This window comes from Eurosta solidaginis, chromosome 1 (genome assembly GCF_040869045.1).
Source record: "Eurosta solidaginis isolate ZX-2024a chromosome 1, ASM4086904v1, whole genome shotgun sequence".
In the NCBI taxonomy this organism is placed as follows: Eukaryota; Metazoa; Arthropoda; class Insecta; order Diptera; family Tephritidae; genus Eurosta; species Eurosta solidaginis.
In genome coordinates, this window is record NC_090319.1 from 347382499 (window position 1) to 347403701 (window position 21203).

The 21203-nt window shown below is 36.2% G+C and overlaps 1 protein-coding gene and 1 pseudogene across 3 annotated transcripts in view; one reads left to right on the forward strand and one right to left on the reverse strand.

The window, feature by feature from the left end:
• Positions 1 to 21203, forward strand: part of LOC137238023 (uncharacterized) — a 101853-nt gene that overhangs the window by 10587 nt on the left and 70063 nt on the right. For all 3 annotated transcript variants that reach the window (XM_067762535.1, XM_067762536.1, XM_067762537.1), the window contains exons 2-5: positions 3762 to 4048; positions 4156 to 4205; positions 5838 to 5947; positions 14736 to 14813. In XM_067762535.1, the coding sequence (XP_067618636.1) occupies positions 3762 to 4048; positions 4156 to 4205; positions 5838 to 5947; positions 14736 to 14813 (525 nt within the window). The remainder of the gene's footprint in view (positions 1 to 3761; positions 4049 to 4155; positions 4206 to 5837; positions 5948 to 14735; positions 14814 to 21203) is intronic.
• On the reverse strand, positions 12302 to 13568 carry LOC137251216 (putative nuclease HARBI1; annotated as a pseudogene).

Here is a 21203-nt window from a genome sequence, read left to right on the forward strand (position 1 = left end):
ATATTAGAGTAAATAGTAAAAATAAATTCTTAAAACACAAGAATAAAGTTGGTATGCTTTATAACTGATCTCATTTTATCAACAAAATCTCTAAATTGAGTTTTTTCCATGGCCACAAAGTGTTGCTAATTTTCTTAGCAATCAACACTGATGGCTCAGGACTAAACTACTTTTTGCCCTTTTTTTATCCATAGTTGCCTTATATAATTCATTTCTCTTTCAAAAGTTTTTCTTTTGCAGCTCTTAGTGACGTCCAGTTCTTACTTGTTCTCTCATTTCTTGTATCTTAACATTTTTTCAACAAAAACAACTCCCAAAGGTGTTAATCCGTTTTAGCGTGAAAGTTGCTTTAGCGCTTGGCAGCATGAGAGCTTCTCAAATTACATTTTGTCCAAGTTTACGGTCGGCAAAATAAACGGAAAGAGTTTAGCATTTTCTTACGCCGTACAACTTATGTGGTCATTTAATCTTATAACCAGTTGTGGCAGCTTACATCGAAGTCTGAGTGGAAAATCATATTTTCTCGTAATTTGTTTGAAGCAAACCTTACCAGATTTCTTTCTTTAAACCTCACAGAGAACTCGTTTTTTGCGCTCGTGCCCTGCGCCTTCCAGGCTAATACTACAGCTATTAGAAGTGATACAGCCATCAGATCTAGATGCAGCAAGGGGCATATCTCCTTGAAAGCTTCTAATATTTGCCAAGTGGACACAGTTATTTTATAACATCTGCCCTGGTTTTCGATAGGCTTTTTTCAGTTTGGTCGTTAAACAATCTTCTTGTAACACTCATTCAGTCTATGTGAGGTCCTCACAGACCGGCCAGTTCAACCTAACTTAAGAACATATTTCAAAAACGTTCATTCTCAAAATTGATATATAAAACGTCCTAACTATATCTTCTTCATAAACGTCCTATTTCGTATCAAAAGGTATACATTTTGTACTTAGATAGAATACCTTTGAAACAGACTCTGAAATATGCCGTTAACTGTGAAATGAAGTTCTGAAGAAGTACTCATTTGATGTAGAGCGCTTCTCAGGCAAATTGTCACATCGGAGGTTTTTTGAAATTTTGCAAAGATTGGGCATTTTTGAAAAAATGCATCCATGACAGCGTCAAACTCGAGCTTTCGCTAACGCTAAACCACATTCAGAGCCGAATATCTTCAACTGCCCCGAAATACCTCCTTTAGCTAGCGCTAAAACTCCATCGCCAAAAATATCTGAGACAGTATCAAGTGCGCATAAAAGTATGCAGCATTTAGTAACGATTCGATAACAACAAATTTTGCTGCTCATCTCAGCTTAAGCGGCCGAAGTGGTAGGGTTAAACTCAAGTCAACTTTAACTAGAATTTAAACTCGCACTGAAAACCCCAGACTTAGATATTTTTGGCGGATGGAGTTTTTGCGTTAGCGAAGGTTGGAGACTATAATTGTTGCTTCTATGAAGTGGCAGATTTGTTGCCAACCCACCGTTCTTGTCACCTTGCTATTGTTCGTGATATTGCCCTTTTATTGGTATCTTCAGACGGCAGATCTACTGGGAGTTTCCGAGATAAAAGAAGGATCGCATCGTCGAACACCGTGCGATAAGCACTTGCTATTCGTACAGCAGTAATTTGGTAGGCTATAGGTATAGGTATACATAGGTATATCTTTTTGATAGGTCACTTTAGATCAGTGTCACACTGGTGGAGATTACAATTTTATCGAACTGGATAACAGCTGACAGGTAGCTTTACCTGGGCTTCCGATGGGCACTAATCGCGTTAGGGCTCCACTAATTTCAAAAACTTTGTCTTTTATCGCCCTGAAATGCTTCTTAAAAACTATTTTTGGGTTGACTTAATGGTTAGAACTAATCCGCCCGTTTTGCGCTTGCCAAAACCACTTCTGTTTTATTGCCAGCCATCTCCATCCAATTCTTGTTTGGCGAAACAATGGAATGGAAAAAAATTTATTCAAATGTATGCAAATTTTTTTTTTTTTTTCAATTCATATTTCACCGTTATATACAAAACAAAAAATGTCCCCTTTTTTACGGAAACATTTAATAATTGGAAATATAATTTATGTATATGATAACCTTGATGAATTTATTTATTTATTTACTTTTTCTTGGTTCAATCCTAACACAGCAAGGGTAGACCTTATAATTATTAGTGCTAGTCACTATAGATTATAATTTTAATAATATTAACATTTTTATATAACAAAAAACAAAAATAACTTAAATTACTTTAACAATAGTTTTGCAATTAATTGAGTAGACAAAAATATATCATATTTGCAAGGTTGAGTAGTTTACGAGCTAAAATATTTCTGTAGTTCACGCTTAAAAGGGTTCATGTTACCAATCGATACTAAGTTTTGTGGAAGAGAATTCAAAAGTCGTACCCCTTGCACCATGAACTGTTTTTCAGACGTCATTGTCTTGTACCTAGCTGTGATAAGTTTCGAGTTTCTCACAGATTTCGTTGCAGTTACTCTTTGGTACAGATACTATGGTTCTTTGGTGTAGTATATTTTATGCAGAAATATAAGTATTCGAAACTGGAGAAGCTTATCAAATGGCATGGAATAAATAGAGTCAGTCGGCAAGATGGGAAACATGATCCCTAGCCTTGATTTCGAATACATAGCGCGCAATATTATTAAAAAGTACCTTTAACTTTTGCTTACACGCAGAGCTACAATTAGCGAAAATTTCACACCCATATAATAACGAATGCATAAAATATGTTTTGGCAAGTAAAAGTCGAATTCCGTGAGGGTTAAAATGTTGTGAGGATCAAATGCCGCGATGCATGCTATAAAGTTTTCCTACGACTATGTTTATGTGATTATCCCACGTTAATGTCCTATTGAAAACTATTCCTAAGTTTTTAGCTGTGTGCACGTAGTTAATACTTACGCCTCCAATTAAAGCTTGAGGAGAGGCTGATATGTCTATTGATTTTCTAGCGATAACAAGTACTTGAGACTTCTTAGAATTGAGCAATAAGTCATTTGCCAAGGCCCATTTGTTGATTTGGCATAATGTTTTATTTATTTCCAGTTCTAATTCAGATGATGCCGTCGTCCCGTTGAAGACACATTGAGTTTTATTTATTAAGTAGGAAGCTATTAATTTTGTGGAGGTGGCAGAAGAACCGACAACTATGTAAATTTCGTTGTAAGAAAGCCATACTATATACAAATTGTATTGATAGTTTTTGGGTTTCAAGATTTTACAAAGTCCACCAGACGTTTTAGGGCACTTCTATTAAAAATACTTTCCTACTCATGCAACTTTGGGACAAAGCATATTTAGAGTATTTCCTAATTTCCCTAAGCAAGCGAGGTCACTCCACTCTTCCGTGGTAATAACGGGTATTCGGCTTTGCAAAAAATAAGCCATCTTTGTTTACACTAGGTAACACTTCCCAGTCTTCTTTGATATTATGAATAGCAGTTGGGTATATGATAACAAAGTCCGCCTTCTAGTTTTGTCATTGATTATTTTCTTGCTGCTGACTGTTTCTAGCTCTTTCCGTTTTTATCATCTAACGATTTTACGTGATTTTTTCAGCAACGCAAAATGTTACTTTTGCTGTAGTTAATATTGCACTCATTTAAATTTACAAAGTTTTTTTTTTTTGTTTTCAAATATATATGAAAAATGTACAAATATTTAGAAAATGTACAAATACTTTTGAACTTACCACAAGACGAAAACTTTAAGTCATTTTAATTTTCTCTTTTCTACTCATTACAGCCCTCGAGTTGTCTGTCGGACAAGGAGGAGGATGAGATATATGGTTTTGGTTATGGTGTTTTTGCGCCGCGTGTTGCACGTGGTGGCCTCACACAGCAACAGCAATTATTGCAACAGCACACCTTACAACAACAAAAACAGGCGCAAGCGTTACAACAACAACAACAGCAATTGCCATTAGTGCCAGGTAGCCAACAACATATGCAACAGCAACAACAACATAATGCGCTGCAAGCTCATCAAACTCTCCCGCCAAATGTAGCGCACTTGAACTTCTTGCAGCAAAAGTAAGTTTAAATTGTTTGTAAAAACGTGCACCTACACGATTGTACATGTTTTTTTTTTTAAATACTTTTCTTCTCATACCTTGTCATTCCTTTTTCTCTAATTTCAGTTGCTTAAGTCCAAGATCAGCGTATTTTTACGAATTTCCACCTAGTGCAGGTAAGTTTTCTACTTTGAAAAGAAATTTAAAAATAAACTTCTTGGTGAGTTAGAGACTTGAAACTGTGTATATAGCTTAGAATCACATGAAGATGCAATACTTAGAAAAATTTTCAACTAAATAGACGGGAAAGGGGTGTAGGCACCTAGAGATATTTAGAATATCTCTAAAGCGCATTTGACATCTTACATTCGATTTTAAGTAAATTCCATTGAGCTAGAAACTTGAAACCATACACTTTGATAAAGGCACCGTGACAATAAAACAAAATCCGGTAACTGGCGCAATGGTCGAGAATATTAGTTTATTACAGCGGTATTTAGAATCTTTGGATCGGTTTTTAAGTAATTTGCCGGTGAGGTTAATAACAACGTAACACATGATAAAATTTTTGAGAGACTTCCCATTGAGCTACAGAGTTAATACCTCAAACGTATTTGGGAGCCCTAATGACAATGCATTCAATAAGGGGGAAAATTCCGACAGGTGGCGCACGTTGCGAAATACTTGAAAAATTCCCACATGATCTAAAATCCTGCGACCGGCTTTTAAGTATCAATGTGAACGAATAATAAATGTCGTCCAGAGGCAAATGGGAGGGCGATACCTTTTACAAAATTTTGGGTGAAAAAAATAATATTAAGGAAGAAATTTTGCACTGAATATATAGGGGAATTCCCATTGAGCTTCAAATTTTAACTCGAATCCTCCTGGAACTTTTTTTGTTTGGCATTTCTAAAATATTTTAAGGAATGACTTTTAAAGGGCCAATGATCACTTCGGTAATATCTATATTTTAAGGCATCATTCCTTTTTACTTTATTTTCCAACACTTATTTTTACAAATTCATATTACTGGCAAATGGGTGTTTGGTGAGGTTACCAGATGAACAGGAGAATCCTAACTGGATATCTCCTCCATGAACTTTGTTTGACTTACACTCAGATGTAAGGGAGCTTCTTTCGATCACTTAAAATGTGATCTTCAACCTCTGCCCTTGAGGGTATACAAGTTGTGAGGCTATTAAAGTAATAAGTTGATAATCCAAGATAAAGTAACTGTACCTACAATTCATTTTGTAGCTCGCAATCGAACTAATTTTCTTGAGGGACGCAGAATGCCGAAAGAACGAACTATCTCGTTCAATGCTGACCAATGTCATTCAGTGCGGTGTTACGCTTGTCAATTATACTTTTCATTGTATACACCAGCAAAGTCATGTTCTCCATGCTCTTAGTACGATCCTTGCAAATTCCTTAATACCCTAATATAATTTTATGACCACGTGATGGATTTACTATAACTTGAAACTGTAATGTCCCTCTGATTTTCTTCCTTTAAATGGTCTCTTTCCTCTTCCAAATTATTATCCACCATAACCAGAACGCCGGTTCCCAATTTTCCCACTTTGGCACAAAGAAAACTATTTTTCATTAGAAACGCTGTTAAGTTGGAGTCTCTACCTTAATTGACCAAAATACTGTGCCCTCTTTGGCTAAATTTCAATTTATAGCTTGATAATCTTCAAGAGGGGAATAAATTCGTGAAGGCTTAGCAGTAATTTTGATCTTTGGTGATGCCAATAATTGCTGGTTAATTTATTATATTGTTTTTCTTTATTTTTTTGCAGAAGGTCGCGAGACCAAAAAACGTACCACCTTAGCAAGACTTTTGAAAGGTCTGAAAACTGTAAATCGACGAGACCGAAACAATCAACAATCAAACGCTGCACAAGTGAGGGTAAGTTAAACTAATTTTGTTTGTCGAAAAAAATGTGTATGGTTGCAAAATTACTATAAGTACTATTTTTATAAAAAAAAATAATAAATCCTGAAATCGATTTTAAAGTGTAGTAGGAGTGGCACTTCTAACTGCATTAACAAAACACGAACGAAAAATTTCCAGAAGTGGCATGACTTCAAATGTACCTAAAAGGAGCTTTCTGCACTTTAAGGTACGAGTATCTCAAAAACTTTCTTTGTACAAAATTTATTTAGATATTTTGTTCGCCTGTGGTATAGCAGGAAACGACGTTTTTCGCAATTTTTGAGAGTAGCTCAAAGCATTTACCAATGGAAAATTTCACTATAAATGTAGGTTTTGTGCGATAATGGTTTCTAAACCATTAGCAAAAAAATTGCCAAATATTTTTGTATTTTTTTTATCCTCAATATTGTTTGAATGAATATTAAAATGCAATTTTCTACAATCCTTGGATTAAAGTGCAATAATCTAGGGAGTTTGGGGAATTAAAAAAGATCGAGATCCTGGGACCTTGAGATCGTCATTCCTAGTGCATACAATGCTGTGATAGCATTAATAGCACACACCTTGTATATCTATGTACATATTTACACCCTTATTGCTGCTAAAAAAATGTTCTTCTAATTTTTTGAAACTCTTTCTGAACTTGTTTCTTATGAGAATAATTGCTGCCCTTCTACATACATACATACCTGTAATCAAATTCCTTTGGGCATAGTCTTTAAATTGTTGTTTAACAAATTTTTTTGTTTGCCATTTTCTTAGAATTTAAAATTTGTTTTTGTTTTCAGCATTATTACTGCTTATATTGGCTTTGAAACCCAAGCAAAATATTTCTTTAGCCTCACTTTGCGCTTATTCTTTTGTTGTCATATTTAATCTGCACCCTTGGGACATGTAAAATTTTTTTACATACCTCAAAAGCTAAATATGCGCAAGCTACAGTTATACCGGCATAGCAAAAACTTTCCACCTTTTAATATTAAAAAAAAAAAACAAAAAAAAAGTTTACAATGTAAAGGTTAAATGCGCTTGTGACGCTTTTCTTGTCGTCTTTCATGTTTATCTGAAATTCCAAAAGGATTCATTCAAGTCTTAAAACTTATTCTCTGCTGATTAAACCAACATTTACAGTGGGTAGCTTAAAAAAGCCTCAAGAATACTGAAAAAAGTGTGTTGAAAAAAATGTTTAAGATTCTTTGGCAATGAAACCGTCTTTGTGTGTGTGTGTTGCTTGCTTTGGCGATGGTATTGACGGTTGAGATAACGCACAGCCAGGTAAACAAGCGCTTAACACTTCCGAACGCACACATAAATAATACTAATAAATAATAAATAACTGTACATACAACTTTAAAAATATGCATAATAATTCATAAACATAAATATGGCATACATACATACGTAGATTTCTATTGCTGCATTGTGTGAGAGCGCCATGGCAAAGTTGGCAAAGCAAACAGGGAAAATCCCAGCTCAGGTGTTTGGTTGAGTGAAATTAAACGCTGGAGCCAGCCACCTTAACAAAAGCAAATTGCGAATAATCTACCACAAACAATTGCAGTGTTTGCACTAATATTTTTTCTCTCCTTTTAAATTATATAATTAAAATATGAAGAATGGCACGATCTGGCTATATGCAAGGCTTGAAGAATTCTAGACACAAAAAATATTTAAAACTTGCCATAAAAAACTTTTTTCTAAGTAAAGGTAAATCATTTGGCCATTAAAAAGGTTAAGCGTTTTAACCGCATTGTTGAAATCATAGACCGGTTACTATTTTTTTGTGTGCTGAAATAAATATTTCATAAGAAATTATTCTAGCCTTGAATTGGACCCAATGGGCACATTGGCAGTCGCATTTATTTGCTTATCAAGCGGTAGCTCCTTTTAATTTTAGAAATTTTGAATATTTTACTGTTCATAAAAAGCAGACAATGATTTTATCATAACAATACATAACCCGTGGCGGCCACCGTGGTGTGATGGTAGCGTGCTCCGCCTACCACATCGTATGACCTGGGTTCTAAGCGGGGTCGCCGCTCGGCAGTGTGTGGCAAGCGCTCCGAGTGTATTTGTGCCATGAAAAGCTCTCATTGAAAACTCATCTGCCTTGCAGATGCCGTTCGAAGTCGGCATAAAACACGTAGGTCCCGTCCGGCCAATTTGTAGGGAAAATCAAGAGGAGCACGACGCAAATTGGAAGAGAAGCTCGGCCTTAGACCTCTTCGGAGGTTATCGCGCCTTACGTTTATTTATTTTAATACATAACCCGTAATCTACATATCTGATTTACAGTGGCGATAGCCATTCTGAGGGCTTACGTGCCACATTTTCTATTCTGCTTTCTCACGTATATCGCGCCTTCGTACTTTCTTCATCAAGGCTGTAAAATAGTGATGACAATGCTTGTTATTGTTGTTATAGTGCCAACAAGACGCTCCAGTTACTTCTTCACTTTGCTAACTGGCGTCAGTTGGCGTCCGTTCCTTCCAGCGGAGAGAGGGCCGCATTCTTGCTCTGCTTTCGTAGGCGGACTCCGATACCTTCTCGGCCGGAGCATCATCTTTCATTCGCCTAACATGGTCTACCAAGCGTAGCCACTATGTTTTAATTCGGTACACTTTTTTGGTGTCTGCGTAAAGCTCGTACAGCTCATCATTAAATCTTTTTCAAAACTCGCCTTCACGAGGTCCGTATATCTTTCGAAGAACTTTTCTCTTCTAGATGCATGCAGACCTTATAGCAGGTTTCGTTTGCCGAGAGAGACTTTGAATTTTCAATTTCCTACCTAGTCCAAAGTAGCATTAATTGGTATGAGTAATACTTTGCTGGATAGAACGTGGTATATTTACTAGGTCCGAAGCCGCACTGGTAAGGTTCAATCAGTCACCTTACGATGGGCTTCAATCTTTCGCACAATACTCTTGACATAGCTTTATTTGCAGATCCTCCTTCTTGTGGACTGAGCGACGAACACCTACCAACTCCTCGCCATCATATTCGAATTAATCTGCGCATGCGGCCTTGTTTTTAAATCTTGTTATTTCTATTCTGACTTCATCATAATAGTGTGGGACGACATTAATTCTCTCGTCATGTATTGCGGGTTCTGGTTCATTATTCCTGGGCGGTACATCGGTGTATCAATTAAGGAGGGAAGAGAAATTTTCCCTCTTTAATATAAGTACTCTCCGGACATCGGTTGCCGATTTTTATACTCAGCTGAGCAGAGCTCACAGAGTATATTAACTTCGTTCGCATAACGGTAATATACTTCTATATATCAAAATGATCTGGGCGAAAAAAGAAATTCATTTAGCCATGTCCGTCCGTCCGTCCATAAACACGATAACTTGAGTAAATTTTGAGGTATCTTGCTGAAATTTGGTATGCAGGTTCCTGGGCGCTCATCGCAGATCGGTATTTAAAATGAACGAAAGCGGACTACAACCACGCCCACTTTTCCGACATCGAAAATTTCGAAAAACCGAAAAAGTGCGATAATTCATTACCAAAGACGGATAAAGCGACGAGACTTAGTAGGTGCATTGACCTTATGACGCAAAATAGAAAATTAGTAAAACTGTCGACAATGGGCGTGGCACAGCCCACTTTTAAAATAAGGTAATTTAAAAGTTTTTCAAGCTGTAATTGGCAGTCGTTGAAGATATCATGATGAAATTTGGCAGGCACGTTACTCCTATTACTATATGTGTTCTAAATAAAAATGAGCAAAATCGGATGACGAACAGTCAAATTTTAACAAAAAATGTAATATCTTTACAGTATATAAGTAAATAATGTCAACATTCAACTCCAGTAATGATATGGTACAACGAAATACAAAAATAAAATAAAATTTTAAAATGGGAGTGGCTCCGCCCTTTTTCGTTTAACTCGTCTAGAATACTTTTAATGACATAAGTCGAACAAAAATTTACCAATCCTTGTGAAATTTGGTAGGGGCATAGATTCTATGACGATAATTGTTTTCTGTGAAAATGGGCGAAATCGGTTGAAGCCACGCCCAGTTTTTATACACAGTCGAGCTTCTGTTCTTCCGCTTGGCCCTTAACACGATAACTTGAGCAAAAATTGATATATCATTACTAAACTTAGTTCACGTACTTATCTGAACTCACTTTATCTTGGCATAAAAAATGACCGAAATCCGACTATGAACACGCCCACTTTTCCGATATCGAAAATTACGAAAAATGAAAAAAATTCCATAATTCTATACCAAATATGAAAAAAAAGATTAAACGTAGTAATTGGATTGGAAAACTTTGTAAAATGGGTGTGATACCTACCATATTAAGTAGAAGAAAATGAAAAAGTTCTGCAGAGCGAAATCAAAAGCCATTGAAATGTTGGCCGGAATACTGTTCGTGGTATTACATATATAAATAAATTAGCGGTACCCGACAGATGATGTTCTGTGGGGCTACTCTGTATTGCGATGCGAATGGAAATTTTTTCGCATTTGCCTTATCGACACTCTGTAACTCAACTATCGCAACTGACATTTGACATTTTCGGATTTGCTTTTTCCCTTTCGCATTCATTTTTCCCTTTCGAATTGCGTACACTCTGTATCGCGAAAGCGAATGTCAATTGCTCTGTAAATTCGAATCTGTCTTCCTACAACAAAACTCAGTCGCGCGGCAAAAAAATGTAAGTTTTTACCAAAAACTGTGTGTTTTATTTTTTGTGTTTATTTAAACACTTAATAAATAGTGTTGTTAATGTTTTTTAGGGAAAAATCTGAAATAAAACAATTCGAAGTGCTTGTGGACTTCATGAAGGCGCATCCCAACTTGTCGAAGGGATTACTAAAGTCCGCGAATGGTCGAAATGCTGCCTCAAATTTGTGGAAGAGGGTAACATCACAGCTAAATGCAGTTGGTCCACCATCGCGCGATGTTGCTGGTTGGAAAAAAGTAAGTACTTCTCGGTAGCTATTTATGTACATAGTTAAATGCAAAAAATTTTAGGTGTGGGCTGATTACAAAGTGCATCTAAAATCAAAAATGCGACGCAACAAGACAAGCGTTTCCGGAACTGGTGGGGGTCCGTCGGGGTTTGTGCCGTTAACACACCTAGAAGAAGAAGTAAGTAAGCTATTGAGTGCAGATAAGTCCATGAGCGGAACCATTAGCACCTCGAGATTTGGTGCTAAGCCAAAGTCGGCTTCAATACAACCGAGGGAGAGTCCGGTGGCGCGACGTGAGAGTCCTGTGGTACGACGTGGGAGTCCGGTGGTACAACGTTGGAGTCCGGTGGTACAACGTGGGAGTCCGGTAGCACGAGCAGACAGTTCCGCCGGATCGGGGAACTCGTGCTCAGAAAATGAACATACAGGCTCAGAAGAAAGCGAGCAAGAAGAGCTTCCCACTTGTTCGAACACCGCCAAAACTCCGCGCAGAAAGCAAAGTCTGTTGGAACATCAAGTGTCGAATCAAATCGAGTACCACAAGCGTTCAACAAATTTGCTGAACGAAATAAACTCGAACTTGATAAACATTTACAGCGAAATGAAAAAAAAAACGAGAGCTACAAGAATGCCGACTAAAGCTGGAGAAAGAAAGGTTCCTTTACCAGCAAACAGCAGACAATAAAAAAATTAAGATGAAGCTAACCAAACTAGAACTACAAAAGGAGGTCCTAGCTGTTGAAGCAAGTACCAACGAGTTGATCTCTAACTCAAAGCGACAGGCACAGTAAACCAAAAGAGGTGTTGTTTCACTATGTATATATACTAATAAGACCGTACCTATTTTTAAAAAAATATTTGATTTTACAAAAATGATGCTAAATTTAATATTAATTACCAGATAATTAACCAAATGAATATAAAAGACTGTATAAATATATAATATAAGAGTGAAGATAATGTGTACAATGTTGAAAGAAAAAGTCAGTACGCTTTATTTAGTTTAATGACGTAAATTTATTGAAGTGAATTTAATTTTGATTTAATTGAATGCTTTTATGTTTAATTTAACTAAATATATTTACATATATATATTACATTAAAAAGTGAAAAATATTGTACCTTTTAATTTGAACCATACATACATATATGTATGTATTTACATTAAAAAATGAAAATTTAAAAATTAAAAAAAAATGTACCTTTTAATGCCATAAGTGTATATGTGAACATGTGCGAATTTATTTTAATTTAATATTTTTATGTTCTGTATTAATTTTTTTACATCAAACATGTTTAAATTCACATACATTTGTATACATATGTGTATGTAAAAACTATTTCAAAATACATGAACAAAAATAATTGAACAATTCATATATTTTATTTCTTTAGTTTGGGTTTCTCGAGTTAACCATATTATTTTTAATTTGTTCCCTAATGTTTTTGGCGATATTTGATAAATTTCAGCTTTCTTGTGCATCGACATTGGCACTTGAAGGGTCATTTCGCTCGAAAACAATGTTTGAAGGATCTTCCAGTTTGTGTAAAATGCAAATATTATGCAAAGCACAGCATACGTTTAGAATTTGAACCACTTTTTCGGGTGTATAATGCAACTCTCTTGCAGCTAAGAGGCATCTAAACCTGCCTTTTAATACTCCAAAAGTTTGTTCGATTAACGATCTTCCTTTGCAAAACTTATCATTAAAAAAAATTTCGTCAGAGTTCTCTGCTGCGTTTCTGTATGGTGTTAGCAGCCATGGCTCGAGAGGATATCCAGAATCTCCTATAATAAAGTAACATAAGTATGTGGTTAGAAAAACTGCGAAGCAAATCCTCAGGCGAAATACCTAAAGTATGTTAATCTTACCAAGAATTCTCACTCCTCTGTCTCCATTTTCAAATTTCGCCTTTAAGCAAGCACGCTCTGAAGATAGGCTCCAGACGTGGGAATCATGCGAAGCACCTCCAAACCTTCCATCTACTGCCCTTATGCGCATTTTGTGGTCACAAATCTAAAATATATAAATACATAAATATGTAGTTGCATTTAAATGTGTATTTATAAATACTGTATCACTCTTACCACCATTGCATTAATGCTATGTTTGAGCTTACGGTTAAAATATAAATGCTCGTCTCGAGCCGGTCCTACCAATTGAATGTGAGTTCCATCGACCGCACCAATCACTCCTGGAATTCCGCAAGCCGAATAGAAACTTCTATTTGCTTCATTCTTTTCCGCTTCAGACAATGGAAACTCTATATGTTTTTTACACTTTTTCAATGGCGCTACACACCTCGAACATGCAACGGGAAAACGTTTGCTGGGCCATACCCGTGTGGCGATCTTGACCAATCAAGTGTTGATACGCCCCCTGGCCAAGAAACTTCAATGTGCTCGACAACTTTAAAATGTTTGGAACTGCGGTTGACCTTTTTTGGCTCTTGAGTTCGCCGTTTATGCTATCTAGCACATATAAAAATGCATCCTTATTCAGGCGGAAATTTTTAACAAAACTAAACACAAACTTACAAATTCATAGATTTTGCATACCTCTTATCACTAAGATTCATTATATTGGAGCTATCACGAATAATTCATCTTTCAATGCGCTCCTCGTTTGTGTCATCCCACAGTGCCACTGAATCCATTTTATACACTTTTAAATCTTTATTGCAACTATTAATTTAAAACACAAGCCGAATTGAACGCGTTCCTAATCGCAACATATAATTGTTTATTTTTTTACTTTATTTGTTTTGTTCTTACATTCTTTGACATCTTCTAGCAGTAATGCCAACCCACACAGGAAAATACGCAAACAGCAAAAAGGCAACACTGTTAGCAATGCTATAGCAATACAGAGTACCATTTGCTTATCGACTCGGATTTGACAATCGCATCGAATTCGTTTTCGAATCGCAATACAGAGTAGCCCCCTGGGTCACCCTTGTCCACATTTTCATAGATATCTCGAAAACGCCTTCACATATACAACTACCACTACTCCCTTTTAAAACCCTCATTAATACCTTTAATTTGATAACCATATCGTACAAACACATTCTAGAGTGACCTCTGGACCACCTTTATGGCGATATCCCAAAATGGCGTCCACCTATAGAACTATGGCCCACTCTCTTTTAAAATACTCTTTAATACCTTCCATTTGAAATCCATCTCATACAAATACGTTCCAGGGTTACCCTAGGTTCATTTTTCTAAATGGTGATTTTCCCTTATTTTGTCTCCAAAGCTCTCAGCTGTGTATTATATGTTCGGTTACACCCGAACTTAGCCTTCCTTACTTGTTTTAGTAAAATTTGGTGACAGCTAGCAGCTCAATCTCCTCGCGCTCACGCCTTTCTACCTCTGCTTTTTTCCTGATAAAGCGACTTGTTTCCCTATTCAGCTCGCGGCAGCGCTCACACACTTCTCTTGCTGGGATCGCTTACTATGTAACCCTGTAGCCAAAGTCTTTTATTTATGTTGCAGCGCGGCGTTCTTCATCCATTTGTTTTTATCGTTCGCCAATAACCAATTTTTTCCTCGGTAGTCTTACGAAGTGCTTTAGAGATATGCTCCTACAGCTCCTGCACTTCTTCTGCTTGGCTTGTGCTGTCAAGTGAGAATCTGGTTTTCGAAATGATTGATTTTTGTTATCATATGCCATTATATATGTACGTCTCAATGTGTTTAATATTTTTGACAATGCTTTGAATGTTTTAAAAATATTTAAGTTGTCAGAAACTTTTTAAATATTTTCTTTTTTAAAAATAATACTATCAATCTATATTACAAACTGATTGTATTTTCAGGCGGCAAATGAACGGCTGAGACATTTTCAAGCAATGAATGGAGGACAACAACAAAGTTTTGAAGAAACAATCCATAGGGTAAGTATTTTATTTATTTTATGATGTATGTGTGTACATATGAAAGCGAAAGTGTAATACAATTTTTAATAAAGGTTTTTAATTAATAGACAAATGTTTATTTTTCTACAATAAATGAATAGAGGAATTAATTAGCTTTATTTGGCAAGGTGTACGAAGTGTTTATATCTTATGACAAAATATGCAAGACTACGAGAGCACCCCATTGCAGAGTAACAGCATGCATCGGTAGCAAGCGACAGAATACTGGCATAGCAAATAACAAAAAATCATGAAAAAAAATTGGTCAATTTTATCGTGAACGAAATGAGAGGAGTGCAGGGAATTATAATGAAGAAAAGTTGCATTTTCATTTCATACAATGCATAAATTTGTGCATAACATAAATTGCACGGTTTGCAGGATTGTATGTAATTTTTGCAAGAATTTTGTTGTTGTAACTTTGCAATCCGTGCACCGTTTCCATGACAAAGCTAATGCCCCCTAAATAAAAAAAATGTATGTCAAATTATGTTCATTATAATATTGGAACGAATTTTACTTGCAAATCCTCTTATTTGCAATCCTCTGCTAAGTTCGAATCACTAAACTCTTGAATAAATAACTCCAATTTGTAATAATGCAAAATGGCCTTTATTATAGTACTTCACAATAACACTCAAATTGTGCAACTCGCTGGCTTAATAACCAAAATGATTGATAGCTCAAATGAAACTCTACTATTCAACTGCTCTTGCTCGCTAGATAGCGTCTTAGTCGAAACTGCTTGACAACTCAAATCAAACTGAACTCCAGCGCCTCTACATCTGCGGCCTTTTATACTCTCTGAGTTCCTCGTTCGCATCTTCTAGAATCTACTAGCATTGTCCATGAGCTCTCAAACTTCTCAGCTATAACTGAAATTGCACGTTTTTATAGCTTCTCTCATACCCCATGCTTGTATGTGTGAGCGACACTTCCACAATAATAATTGCCTACATTTAGGAGCATCTCAAATAAGATGTCTGCATATGGTTGTGCCTTGCTTCTCAGCTGCGTGTACCTACATATGTGTAGACATAATGATTGATTCGTTTATGTAGATACATAATGATGGAATTATTAATGTGAATGTTTGTAGTTTACAGTCTCTCGCGCACACATAGGCGTATAAGTAAATGCATCTGTGTGTGACATCTCTCGGCTGCCTTATATATGTGTATACATGACTTGATTATTGATGTAAATACTGCTTAGCATGGCCTTAGCATCGCCTTAGTGATGCTAATATCCGTGACAATATAACGATGAAACTACATGATTTTCGAAAAGGTATAATTTGCAAAAGGTAATATTTATAAAAATTTTGTATGTTTCTTAAGTATCGTAAAGAAAAGGCAGCTAGTTATCTAATCATCTTCTTATTGATAACTGACGTCAATGTTTGTAGGACACAGATGGTCTTAGAATCGTGTGAACTTGAACTCCACAAAGCGAATACTATTAACATCAATGCAGTAGATGAATAAAATTCGAAAAAAAAAATTATAAAAAACCTAAGAGCCGTTTACTCATGTGATCTTAAAAATTTATTCGCCCTATAAACACAAATTTTGTTACCAAACAATTTTTTATCGAAACGCTCACATTCATAATTAATGCCAAGAACAACCAAAACAAGCATAAACTAAGGAATTACGGAGAGAAGCGCATGTAATATGCATAAATACCAAGCATACACAGCAGCGAATCGCGCCAGTTCCGAAATCTTTAATAGGAACGGTTCTGGTTACCCTGGAAATATTTAAAATAATATGAAATAATCCAGCGCTTTTTCCACCTACCCACCGGCCTCCCCTCTGTCTCACCCCCTTTCTCTCATAATACCTTTTCCCTCTGATTTTTTCCAATTTACCCTAAAGAGCCAACTCTATTTCCCTATCCCTTTTATTCTTCCGTAAGTCTTACCCTTTTTTCTCACTACTACCATTTATCTTATACTATTGTTACTCTTACTCTTCCCGTTAACCTTTCTTTCCAACTTTTTCTCAAATCATTACTCTTAATTATTCAAACGTTTACTCTCATTCTTTCTTTTCCTCTTATTCCCTTTACTCTTCCGACTTCCCCCAACTTTCTCCACTTTTCCTTCTACATTTCCTCTTTTTTCTCTTTTTTTCGATTTCCCTTTTCCAATGTGGTGATATATCGGGCTACTTTTTTTCTGCACAGTACATTCCTGTAGTAGTAAAAAAGTAGTAAAATAATACCAAAAATCAATTTAAGTCAAACTAAGTACAAATTATAAGTCTCTCAAAATTTGCATTAGGTAAAATTTTGCTGATCGGTCAATAAAGACAACACAAAGAAAATTGATTTTGGAGACATATTCCGGAGGGCGTTACAGATTTTCGTGCATTCCGAATAATCCATTGGAATGGTGCATATAGAAGAAAATTTAAATTTCCCATGGCTTTGGTATGATCCAGATGGTTAAATGCGGTCATAATGAATCATTCCTGAAATGGTCGGGCTAGTAGCTTAATGCTGCTTTCCGACAACTCACCACAAAACGTTTTTGGAGTGTCTATATCGGCACAATGTTCCAAACTGTTGAAGTCGTAAGCGAATCTAAGATAGTCACAGCTCTTGATTGATTAATTTAAATATATGCAGCCCAGCTTAAGCGCTACATCCGATTAGCACCAGTACATAGGTAGTCATTAAACCTTGGGTGCGAAACTGAATCTCTACTTGACTGTCTCCCATTTTCTCTGCATGGTATGTATAGAAATGTGTATAATAATAGCAAGTTAAACAAGTTTGTAGGGTAGGTGCCAGGGTCCAAAAAAAATTGAGCATTAAATACAAATATCATTAGTATATGTCACCGCACACCTCCATATCTCGGCCAAGTTCATTGAAGACAAACTATACCAATCGCGCTTTTTTATATATCTAGTCACTTTTGGCACAAAACCTACTTTTGCTTTGAGCACCGACCCGTGCACTTTGCCTAAGAAATAATGGAAGGGAAGAACGGCACAGAAAGGAACTGAGTTCCCGTCAAAGCTGACTTCGTTATTTGTTTCGAAGAACTATCGCAACGAGTTTGTCTAGATTGCGTTATGTCAGCGTGCTGGACTATCTGGATTATGTGTTTCCGAGATTCTGAAAATATGAAGTCTGATGTAGAGTAATTTTAAGGAAATATAAAGAGAGAAAAATTCATTTAAAAAAAGGCGTGACTACCTCCTATCTACTAACAAAGTTCTATGTTTACGGCTGGAAAACTAAGAGTTCGCCCAAAGTTAAAGTTAACCAAACAAAGAGGTAACATAACCAGAAAAAAATTTCGCGCTTTTTAATCGGTTATCGGGTTGCTTTCGTGTCATCGGCTTGTAACAGTCTGGTTACAAATATGACAATTTGAAGTCTTAAAGCTACAGTGAAGTTTTATCGGTATCCGTTTCATAAAAAACTAATGAGTCTTCGAAACAAATCGATACCATGCCAATAACAAATTGGTAACAGTACGTCGAGAAATCTATAAATTTTCTATATCAAATACATAACACTCCGTTAAGAAATGTATAAATTTCATCCATATATAACTTTTTAATAACAAATCGATAATATTTTCGCAAGCGCTGACACGCGATAGCAATCTGGTAAACATTCAATAGCAAATCGATAACTTTTCTACATCAAAATATTAATTTTTTGGTTTTATCGAGACAGCTTTTTGATAAATAAGCGCTAACTTTTTAGTAAGAAGTCGATAGTTTATTGATAACTTTATAGTGGGAGATATAAATAATCGTAACTTTTTCAAAAAGTAATCGACAACCTGCCGATATTAATTCGATAGCTTTTCAATAAAACCGATAAATCATCGATAAAAATCCACATCAAATCATTAACACTTCAATAACAAATTGACAACATGCGGTTCGGTTTCCGTTCTGGCTTTGTTTTATTCATAGAACAGCCAAAATTGTATGAGCTGCCTTTCCGATTACAATTTTGTCGGGTGCGCGCTGAGTTGTATTTATAGGTTGAATTATAACTGTTAGGGTCTCTACTAAGGGCACCTGTATTAACATTTACAACCACTTCGCGCCATATTGACAACTTTTTCGACGAAGACAATGCAACACAAAAATGAGAGTAAGAAAATCTAGGCAGAAGTCGCGCTGTTAGGCAAACGAACTTCTTGATGCGGTGTGTGTTTGTGAACATATTTACACGGTGTCCTTTTTTCCTTGTTTTTCCGACTCTTTCTGGTATTTATTTGTTTGCTAGTGCACAATATGTTTTCTACATAATATAGTAAGTACAATCTCCTGGGTACAATAAAATCTCTTATGGCAAAGAAATAAAAGTAAATGTTTAGCTTTATCTTTCATTTGAGTTTATTTTTGGACATAGTTTGGAATATTTTTTAGGCTTTGTCTTTAAATATATACATAATTTGTTTGTTACTGTCATGTAGGAAGTACGTGTTGGAGGAGCAAACGATGTAGCACATTTTATGCTCATGCTCTTCCCTTGCCAGTCTAAGACTTCAGCTTTTAGGAGTGATGCAGCTATCAGATCTAAAGGTAGCAGGTTGCAGAGGTCTTAGAACAACTCTAGTATTTGCCAAGAGGACGGAGTTATTTTATAACCAAGGTCCTAGCTGCTGATAGGGTGTATCAGTTTGGTTGTTGAGCAAACTTCTGGTAACACTGTGGACTCATTCAGGTTATGTGAGGTCCTTAAAGACCAGCCAGTTCAACCTAAGCTAGTTTTGTCCCAATAGAAGCTTCAGCAATTCCGAATTTTCTTTAAACAGCTTTCGTGTTTTAAAATTTTTTGAGGAAACCGCTTAAAAGTCATACAGACGAACCAAAGCTTACTTAGAATAACATCTACAGGGCCTATGGTAGAAACATATGTGACTAAAATCAAGATTCATGATAATAAAATCTAGTCTTCAGAAGCTGACACAGCTGAACATTAGCTATTTGATAGACGAGGCGAAAATAAATTGCCTGTATGCTGCTGTATCTGAAAGCAAAGTTAATAAAGCTCTGCCAAATAACGCTGAGCGACAACACCAGCTTTGTGAGGATTATGATCCATTCGAAACGAAAAGAGGCCTCAAACAAAGCAACCCCATTTCTTGAGATTTATTTAACATAATTCTGGAGAAAATATTTCGAGCCGCAGAACTAAACCGTGTTGGTGCAAATTATTATTAGAGAGTAAAATTACTAGGGTATGCTGATATTATTGATATTATTGGCGTTAACAAACGCACCATGAGTTCTGCTTTCTCTGGATTTGATAAAGAGACAAACAAGTTGTTCTCGCGATAAAAGAGAACAAGACGAAGTATTTGCTGTCATCCAAGAAAGCCCGCTCCTTGGCAGACACTTCATTGTTGACGGATATTAATTCGAGAGTGTGCAGGATTTTGTCTGTTTGGGAACCAGCATTAACAGCGAAAACAATGTCAGCTTAGAAATCAAACGGAGAAAAATCCTTGTCAAAAACTGCAACTTTGGACTGAATAGGCAATTGTAAAATAAAATCCAATCTCAACGAACAAAAATCACGCTCTACAAGTCGCTTACCAGCGTCGAGAGAAAATGCAATTTCTCTAGGTGTGTTCCAAAAGTTTTCCGTAATATTGATTGTCCTGTCTGTGAAGGAATTGGCGCATTCGAGCTCTACGCAGATATGAAGATAGTGTAGCGAATAAAAACCCAAAGGCTCCGCTGGCTAGGTCGTGTTATTTATATTAATTAGGAATTTTCGCACATGAAGGTATGGCTGTCGACAGTTATGAAGCGAAGGCAGTTAGGAAGCGAAGGAAGGCGCAGACCTCCACTAAGTTGGGAGAGTCAGGTGGAGCAAAAATTTACCTTCCTTGGTGCCCCAAACAGTTGTCGGTTATCGCGAAACAGGGATAGCTGGCGTGACTTGTTATGAAACGGCCAAATTGCTTAGGCGATTAAGCTGCAATTAATGATGATTATGATGTACTTGTGCGTAAAGTATTATAGCTTCAACTAAATGACGGTGGGATGTAATTACATATATAAAGTAATCAAGAGCGATACAGACTTCCTTATATGAAAATTTTCAAACATGCTGACCAATTTTTCGATATCAAAAATAGCGAAATTGGGAAATTTCGATCGAAGTTCTAAAGTTTTGCAAGCGATAACTGAGAGTCTCTCTCATACGCGTCAATGTAATTTATATTTTTTGCAATTTTTTTCGTCAGATTAGTTGAGTGTATGCTTATGGAAGCTATGGTCTCAAAAAGATAATTTTATTGGTATCTGAGCCTATATTCTATAGCATATAGCAGCTCAGCTCCATTTCCCATTTCTCTTCTGTGTTGAATGTAATATCACC